Source organism: Tribolium madens, unplaced genomic scaffold, assembly GCF_015345945.1.
Source record: "Tribolium madens isolate multiple individuals breed KSU strain unplaced genomic scaffold, Tmad_KSU_1.1 Scaffold_1;HRSCAF=32;Tcas5.2_LG8, whole genome shotgun sequence".
NCBI classification, from domain to species: Eukaryota; Metazoa; Arthropoda; class Insecta; order Coleoptera; family Tenebrionidae; genus Tribolium; species Tribolium madens.
In genome coordinates this window covers 6,561,755-6,571,559 of record NW_025400984.1, presented here as the reverse complement: position 1 = coordinate 6,571,559, position 9,805 = coordinate 6,561,755, and the positions used below count along the sequence as shown (strand labels likewise).

General features: G+C 32.2%; 1 protein-coding gene across 2 annotated transcripts; it reads left to right on the top strand.

Annotated features, from left to right (window-relative positions):
* Positions 1–979: 979 nt before the first annotated feature.
* Positions 980–9,805, top strand: LOC123016273 (guanine nucleotide-binding protein subunit gamma-e). Of its 2 annotated transcripts, none has more exons than XM_044416567.1 (3): positions 980–1,106; positions 1,741–1,967; positions 8,168–9,805. In XM_044416567.1, the coding sequence occupies exons 2-3, from the start codon at positions 1,855–1,857 to the stop codon at positions 8,271–8,273; spliced, it is 219 nt and encodes a 72-aa protein (XP_044272502.1). In that variant the 5' UTR covers positions 980–1,106; positions 1,741–1,854; the 3' UTR covers positions 8,274–9,805. The 2 variants fall into 2 exon arrangements, with proteins under 2 accessions (XP_044272502.1, XP_044272501.1); XM_044416566.1 differs by having other exon boundaries at positions 995–1,106; positions 1,731–1,967.

Genomic DNA, 9,805 nt, shown 5'->3' with positions numbered 1-9,805 from the left:
CATTTTCTATAAATGATTTGTGTAGTTCCGTTCCTACTATATTACGTAGTCTACCGAAAGGTGAATTGTATGTTTCGCTTTCAAAAATGCATATTTTGATTTCCTATTAATCTTAGAATGTTTRATTTTTTAATGTTTTAGTTTGACATAATTTTATATAACAATTGTACGAATGCCATGTTCATTATTTTTATAATAAAATTATCTTTGTAATAAGATTATTGTATAATTTACCCAACAAAATTGAATTTTTCAATCAAAAAAATATTTATTTGAATGAAACTTTACAATTGTTAGCTTCAAATAAGGATGCGTTCAAATTAAATAAATCAGTTTCATAAATTGAATGCGTAAGTTTTTATGTCAAGAAAACAATTTTTTCTTCCAAAAGTTCCATATTTCAGAAGAAATTATTATTTTTTACTTCAAGAATTAGTAGATTTTACTTCAATAATAAACGTTATTTACTCTTAATGTTGTATTTAYTTGATTTAAAACTCAATGGAAGTATTTATATTAAATCAATTATGTTTCTACTCAAGAAATGCAGGTTGAGCAAATAATTTTCTATTTTGGAGAATATATTTACTTGCGTATATCGAAGATTAAGAATTATTTAATTCGAGAGTATTTTACTCACTGTTAAACAATATTTCTCTGTGTGTGATAATTAACAACTTAATCTCTTGTATTTATTGTTTGTTGCCTGACTAAATTATCTTCATTTAAACATATTGACAAAAATGTGATAAGAACGTTTCTAATTAAAATAAACCCATAAAAATGTTGTACTTTTATGTATTCAGCATTAGGAGGGCTTCTGAAATGTATTATTGAGTAAATTTGATAATAATTTTCAATTATAAATTTAAAAATTTCGTAATTGCAATTGCGTTTAATGACCGAAGGAATACGTACGTTTATCACAAAGATAAAAGTGTCAGTTAATTACAAAACGTTTAAATTTTATCTCCGTTATCAAAATTACTCTCCCTATGATACACCTAAGTAATAATACCTGTGTATTATGTGTTTTTGACTTTGTTTACAACCGAGCGAATTTTTTAAAGTGGGTTTTAAAGTGGTTTTAGTAAATATCTACACGTGTAAGTTTTGTGTTGTAGCCTTTAGAACTAGGAGTTTGAAAATTGTATGAATAAATATTTGTGTTACTTTTTATCTTCTTAATAACTGTTATATCAGCAAGAATGGAAATTCTGTTATTTGGGAACTTGTGCAAAAGTATTGGTACACATTTTTGATTTATAAATATTTGCTATTATTAGTTTGTGCGCGAAGGTCAGGTTGGAAAAGTGCCCGTCTTTTTAAGTGTTCAAAAAACAGTATTTTTCTTGCCTTAATTTGTTTCACAAAGTTTTAGAAAATCTCACGAGCCATGCCAATACTTTGCATCATTAAAATGGACAAAATTGTTAAAACAGGCATTTATTTTAGGTTCCTTGTTTAATTTAGTGATTAATATTACTTTTTAAATTGCTTTTTTGGTATTGCTAAAGTGTATAAACTTTTCCATTGATCTCGTTTTGTTTAACTATGTAATTATCCAATTTTAATCAAAGCGAGGCCAAGTTTTCTTTTAGCACACATTTTTTATTAATTCAGTTTAACCTGACCTAGTTTACCTTTGCTTTGCCTTGATTCCTAGAATGTAGACAGTCTTTGCAATTAAATTAAATGAAAATTGAATAAATAATAATTTAAGCGTCCAGTTTAATTCAGATTGCAGGAAGTTTCAAGTTGTTTCCTCTTTGTGTCACGTGTTGCCATCTTGCGGCCTTTCTCTCACCTATCGTCCGACGCCTGCGTGAACGACGGCGCTCTTAACCGCGCCCGATGGACGCCAGTTCACTCTCAACCATGGATAAGGACGCTCTCAAGAAGCAGATAGAGAACATGAAATACCAAGCATCAATGGAACGCTGGCCCTTGTCGAAATCGATCGCCGCGTAAGTACCAAAACCCATCTAAAAAATGATTCCGTGTCCGATTTTCCCGTTTTCGAGTTCGTTTCGTCGAAATTTTGATAACATATTGAGCGTCGCGATGCCGCTTCTACTAACTGTCCCGAAAAAATCGCTATTTAAGGCGCCGACGGGGTCGCTTCTGAGTGAAAGTTCGGGGGGTTTCTTTGATAAATTATGAAAGTGCCGTTTTCGGGTTTTGGCGTCGATTTTTTGCTGTTTTTGGTGCTATTTACATCATGCGCTGGGGGGATTAACTAGTGTTTAAGTTTAGCGAATTATCTAAGCCAAATGTTTAGATTTAAATGTTAATATTTAGCTCCAAAATTGCTTTTCTCTTAAATAAATCGAACGGCTTTAAAACAAACTTTTGAGGAATATTTTCCTTTTAATAAATCGATAATAATATTTCCACCTACAAAAAATTAATTTCTTCTAGTCCCACCATACTGAAAATTAGAATAAATTATAAATTTGTTCTTTGAGACGGTGTGAACAATCTATTAAAAATATGTAATTGTAGAATTTTTAGATCTTTTCAATTTTTCATAAAACTTTCAGAACGTTTTTTGTGACAATAAGTAAAAAGTCTTTCATGCACTTCCTTGGTTTCGACAAGAAACCAAAGGCGTAAAATTGGAAAAGCAACTCTGAATAATGCATTTTGCAACTTTAAAATATCTTAGACGTCAAACATGCAACAATTTCAATAAACTACTTAAGAAGCTACATTTCTGTTTTCTAAGTTTTATATTCGTGTTAAGTATGACTTGAACATTCATTCTGTTTTATACTTTCTTATGCTTTTAATGTACCTAGTTAGTTAGCATATTCTAATTTTTTCTGTACATGTTAATATTTTTAGCCCTCAACTCAAATATATAAATAAAAAATAATAAATTCACTAAAACCTCTAGATTTTGTTTTTCTTTTTCTTTTTGTAATACTCAGAAATAATGTAGATCGAATTTTTTTAAATATGCAAATAACATTAAAATTATCAAAATAGACACGCCATATTGTTTGTATTGACACAAAAGATATGTTGTCGTTAATTTTGATGTGACGAATAATCAAGAATGGAGGTTCTACTATACTTTATTTATTTTTTAACACCTTGTTCCCATTTTTTAGTTATGATAGCGTTGCTAAGTTATGCATACTTTACCTATTGCTTACGTTAATAATTAATGAATTTAATGTTTGAATTCAAATATTTTTCGGAAGACTGAGTTTCAGTAAACTTGAAAGCTTGTGTTGTATGTATTAAAATTAATTTTTCTTAATATCATTCTCTTGACAACTTTGTTTTTAATTGCAATACCAATACCTTCAAATAATGCAGAAGACTCACTTTGAGCAATGTTTAGTTTAGTCAAATATTAAGATCTAACTTTCCTAATTTAATCAAACTCCTTTTTTCTTAATAAAAAGTCACTAGTAGGTATCTAGTATCCCCAAATATGCGGCCATTCGTTGTCTAAACTTTCGTTTAATCATTGTAACAGGGAGATTAATTGAATATTTATGAAGAGGGTTAGGTTAGACCGAAGTTTACGTGTGCTAATTAAGTCAATTTCTTCAGTCTTGTTGTTTTTGTTTCGACTTTACGACATTTCATTATTTAAATTGTCAATTTTTCTCGGGATTTAATTAAACTCGACCCAGTTTAAGTTAAATTCCACGTTTGAAATTGTTTTAAAATTACCAGTAAACAACAAACCTGACACATAACAAATGAACAGTACACATTGTTGTAAACAAAAACGGACACTTGTTTACTTGCAATAAACAAACCTTGACAAAAACCGATTTTTTTCAAACAACAAATATTGACACAATTCTTAATTCGTCAATTTGCCCATTTATGGTACCATTCCTTACATAATTAAACCGGAACGCTGCACAATATCCGATCGAAACTGGACACATTAAAAGCAGCCTTGAAACAGCGAGTTATGTCTGAGCTTATCGTAAATGTCGCTTTAATTGTCTTGATATTCAGAACGTTTACGATTTTTTTACGAAAGAAAATAAAGCCGATTGACGGCTTTAATAAAATATATTTTCTTAAGAGTTACCTGAAACTTGTCGAATTCACTTCTCCAGCTTTAATAAAGTTAGAGCTTCGACGTGGAAACTATAGCCATGCTTCTTTTATTACAAGGGTATTTTCAGGATTGGCGAGCAATTTACTTTATTGGGTGGTTTTTATCAAATTAAATATAGGAGTCAATACAGCGTGTCAAAACTCGCGCTCCAGAGAAAATTTTTAAGTAAGATAAGATACCAGGAACATGGAAAAAATGTTTAAAAAATTCTATTTGTCAAAAAATTTTGACATTTATTTTTTGACGTTTGACATTTTTTTTATGTCTATCTCATCGCCGTCTCCATAGAAATAATCCTTTTCCCGCCTGGGCATTTCGTAAAAAATGCATTGGAGCAGTGATTCCGATTTTTTCTTAGTTACGGGGGTTACTAAGGAAAAACTGAATGACTTTTAATTATTAACGAAAAATAACGCACTTAATAAAAGCTGGGAAGGAAGGATACAACAAAACTAGATACGCCAGGGAGAATTGATATTATGAGGTTTAACCCTTTAAGCTAAAAAACTGGATTTGTTAAAAATTTTCCCCAGATTAAAGCGCCAACGGGAATCAGTTGAACTCAAAAAATGCCCAGGCGAGATATTGATACATTTCATTAAGGAGGCGGTGGTCTATCTAAGGATACTGCTGATGATCTTGTATTATGTTTTTTATAATTATTTAGTAAAGGTACAAAAATTTTGCCAATAAAAGCTACAAATAACATTAAACAGAGTTACCATTTAGGATACAACGTCCTTGTTTCCTCTTCAAATAGCCTGTAGCAAAAAAACTTGGAAAATTATTTTTCCAACAAACAGAAGAGTCTAAGTGCAAAATTTAAACTCTCATAACTTCGAAATTTTTATAGATAGAACATTTTTTCCACTGGTATCTTACCTTACACGGCATTTTTCTCTGGGGTGTGAGTTCTGGCGCATCCTGTATATACGAAATAATTCCGATTATTGTATAATCTTCTCAAGATGCAAATACCATATACGGATTGGTTGTATCCACCCCTCGTCCCATAACTATTTCAAATTTTTCTCTCAACCATTTTATCTCCGCACTGTGAACACAGGTTAAGTAGGTACCTACAGGGATTATCCTTAATCTTTTAGTTTTAGTTTCTCAAAACTTTGTTGTCGTTATATTTCTGTTGGATGTAAAAAATTCAAGTGAATTGTGATAAAAGTTGTGTTTAGTTAATTTCATGTTGACTAGCTTTTTCACTCGTAAGTTATTACAAAATACCAAGAGGGGTTCTTCTACTAAATGTGTGCAGACCCGTGACTCTTTTAAATTCACATACACATATTATGTATGTAAAACCAAATCCTTTATCAAACATTAAAATCCAATTTATTTTTATGTAAACAGTGCCCTGATCCTGAAAACTGTATTATTTTCCTGAAAGTAGGTGAATTATTTATAAGCATTTAGATCAGACACGTTGTAACATTTCAGTAACAAATATCTTTCAGCAGACTGTTTTTATGAGCACTATATTCTGACATTTATTGAGTTTTTGATTTTTTGTTTTATGACTCGGCGCTATTGCCCCTGAAAACTTTGACCTTTTGTCGTTTTATTAATTTATTCGATTTGTATTACTTTGTCGGGAGCAGAAGGTGCAGAGGGCGATTTTCCAAGCGCAGCTTTAGTCCTGATTGATGGTGGGTTATTTGTAAAAACAATAACATTTCTGTTTATTTCGAAAGTTTTCTTGTGCAAGTTTTGACACAGATGCGATGAAAATGTTAATATCGTCATTGAATCCCCATCAAATATGTCACAGAGATAACCTTATTAAAAAGTCGGGAGAAAAGCAAATTAAAACGATATTGGAAATAATTCGGTTGAGTGTTTTTTCGAATGTGATAAGCTATAAATATGAAAAGTGGGAGTGCTTTATCTGAAATAATTTAATATTGAATTGGAATTCGTCACGGTGGATGCAAGAATAAACAAACTAAATGCAAATAACACCCCCATGTCCGGTCCTACTGGCATAGCAAATAGTTGACTTGTTGGTTGGAAATGTTTGTATTGATTCCGGTTTGCAAACATCTAATTTTCTCAAGAGACGAGATGTAATCTTTACGACTGAAAACATAATAATCTGTCACTAAAGCGACTGTATTTGCTTTATGTTGGAGACCTCAACAACTTCTAAAGGGTAATGTCATTGTTTACAAGAAATAGATGGCTTGTCGCCACTCCTAAAAAAACAGGATATGATGAGGAAATTTAACAAACTAAGTTTGCTAGAACAGCGAAATAAATTCAGACTAACCGAGCCGTAAATTACCGGTTTTTCAGACGTTGAAACCATTCCGGGTTACTGAAAATCCTCCTCCGTTTAAAGCGAATTTGGTTTACTCAAAAAGCCCAGCATTGATTTTCGATCCCAAGGATTATTTCTGCAGCGCACAAATAAATATTTACGATGCATGAAAAGGGGAGAGCACCCTTCTGATCGATACGTCGGACATGTCGCCCTAAGACTATCATGTTCAAATGAAAGGTAGCTTAAATAGCAAACTTTATCAGTTAATTTCCGCCGGTTTATCTCCCTTCCTTCCCCTATGAATTATTTATCAAGTTTTAAAAGATTACTCTAGGAAAATCTGAATTTTTTCGTTTTTTGGACGAGTCGAGGAAAGAAAAATTGATACTTTTATGATGATAGAGGGACTCTTGTTTTTCCTCTTAAAATATTTACTTGAGTAATGTAGGGCTATAAATTTATATTAGTTGAGCGGTTTTCGTTCTCCCTATCGACTCGAACTACGGAATAAATTTTCTCTGTCGCTTCCAAGTCTCCAGAGTTACTTAACACTCTTCTATCATAATTGCGACGCTGCTTTCAACTTTGATTACTGCCAATACTAATAAATTAGCGAATTATGCAAGCAATGCCACAAACAAAGGCAAACGTTTGCTAGTGTTTCACCACCTGAAGCGTCAATCATTTGCAGCGACAACTGCTGATAAATTACTCAGTTCAAACGAACATAAATAGGTAATAAAGTCTTGTACAGCAAAAATTCCACTGAGATAATTCGTTAAAATTAGATAGCCTCTTAAGAAAATTAGCCCTTTGCAAGCCAGAGTCAACCTACCATTCCCGACTTAACAATTTCCTTTAATTATCCGAATGAGATTAATAAAACACGAGCGCATTTATCTCGTGACAATTTAATTAATCCCCGATTGATAGGCACGAGATTTCGGTTAAAAAATCTGCATTTATGCACTGCCATGCATCATCATTTTTCTTCTCATTACTGCTTACACAATGGGCGTCACTGCCAACTTTCAACACTTAATAAATCTATAAATTTTAATAAGACGCGGGTTAATGGAAGGAGTTAATCAACTTTGACTTGTTAAATTAGTTCGGCGATCCGCAGTACACGACTTTTTAACCAACTTCCAACAAGTTTTCAACGCGTACTACCGGAGAAAAAGGTGAAATATTGGCGAGAAACAATTTTGGACTTGCTCGCAATTTATCAAGTGCAGATTTTGCGATAACGTGAGTCGGCGTCGTCTGAGAAATCTTTAAAGTTTGCTGTGTATCTGGCGGGTCTCCAGGCAGGGATTTTTGGGCTTAATGTAACGAAACTTGAAGTCGACTAATTAAGCAAAGAGTCGAGGTACTCGAACGAGTCATTGGAAATGTAAAGCTTAACTTAAGAGATTGAGCTTTTCGAAAATTCTTTCCCCTTTCTATTTTGCTACAAATCTGGACTAAGACTTTTTTTTTCTTACTTCGATCGCTAATCCCTCCGGTTACTGGTGCAGTTATCGATTTTACTATACAGTAAAAACAGTAAATAATCTTATTTGGTTTCGTTAAGTTGCTTTCAATGTCTTCACAAATGCAGATGATTTTTTTATTGCATAATTTGAGATTTTTATTTTACGAAAAATACATTAGCTACTCTAGTATTTTAAATAAGGAGCCGCCACTGGTCTTTTTGTGTATTTATCGATCGGTTTGGAAATAATTGCGAAATAATTGACCAGGTTTTGATTGAATCCGGGGTACGTGATTCGATTTTGATGTAAAATTTGTTGCAGGATGAGGGAATACGTGGAGGAGAATGAAAAGAACGACCCATTGATCCACGCCCCCGACAAGAAAAACAACCCATGGGCGGAAAAAGGGAAATGCGTCATTATGTAGAATTTCATGCAGCTGCTTATTAGTTTGTTCATATTGATTTTCCCATTGCTTCTGTTCATCTACCTTAATTTCAACAGTTTGATGTTAGATGGGATAACCACACTGTTCTATACTTTTAAAATTTCCAAAATCGAAGCGTCATCAGGTCTGTGAATGTTTTTCGGAAAATGGGACACTCCACGAGCCTTCCAGGCGAATTGTTAACATTATTGTTATGTAGTTTAAACATACTCACAGTTTTGTGTACGATATGTAAGATTTTAAAAGTGTATTAAATTTGGATTCGTGTGAACGGCCGGTTTTTGGTTTTGTCGAACCAAGAGGGGTCACAAAAAATAAAAAACAATCAGTTTTTTACAAAGAACAATTCTCACTTTTCCGTTTCAGTCTGTTGGATCTTTTATATTTCATTTAAGTCTGATGTTGTTATTCCTATTTTTGTTGACTTAATTTTAAATAAATCTAGTTGTAAATTTAGACTTAACATTCTTAGTCTAGTCAATACCGAAATTTTGAATATTTACAACCAACGAAGCGATACACTCCCTGGCTCAAAAAACTCAAATTTGGATCAAATGGGCTGGTACTTTATTGAAGAAGACAAACAAAGAGCAACTTCCGTTTACCATCTTCGGGTCTCTTCGATAATACTGCCATCTGTACTTGGCTGTGGTTTGTTCCAACTTTGACCTCTCCATTCTGATAATAGTCTGACAGTATAATGTAAATGTGACTTTTTAAATTTTGCGCCAAAGCGCATTTAAATAATAACACAACACATGACCAGAATGAAATGTCACGTGATGCTTCATTCTAGCCAGATTTTTAAAAACTCGATTTAAAAAACGATTGACTAAACATTAAGAGAGATAGATGACTGTCATGACTTTAAAATCTCGACTATGACTCAACATTTAACTTTTATGAGCTTTAGCTTTATTTAGTTCCCCGATGTCTTCCCGAGATGCGTTGTGTGTAACGCGGGACAATTGAATTTTTAAATGTTGTAATCTATTCCAGTCAGCTGGACTAGTTTTAATGAATATAACTAAAATTAGACTAAAAGTTAAACACGTCATGTGTTTTTTAAAGTAATATTATCAAATTTAAATTAATAATAATAGAACCCGTAGTTAAAAAATATATTATGATAATCAAACTTAATATTTAAATTAGTATAGGTTCTATTAATGTATGACACCTAATAATCAAAGCAGTGCGTTCAATAATTACCTCCCCACAAAAATATCACTCTTCACTTAGAAAAAAGTTGTAACACTAATGTCTTAATAATTGTTATCTAATAGACTAATTTCTTAACTCTAAGTATTATCGAAAGGATTTGACTTCTTTACTCCTGCACTAATTTCCAAGGGAAGACGTGTCGTATTGTTGGTTGGGATTCTTCAAAGTTTCCTTTTTATTTATATGAAAAGAAATTAATATTAGTAAAAGATACTTCAATTAAACCTTGTAATTTTAAATATGTAATGTGGTAATACTTGAGATAATAAACTTCAATAAAAGAAAAA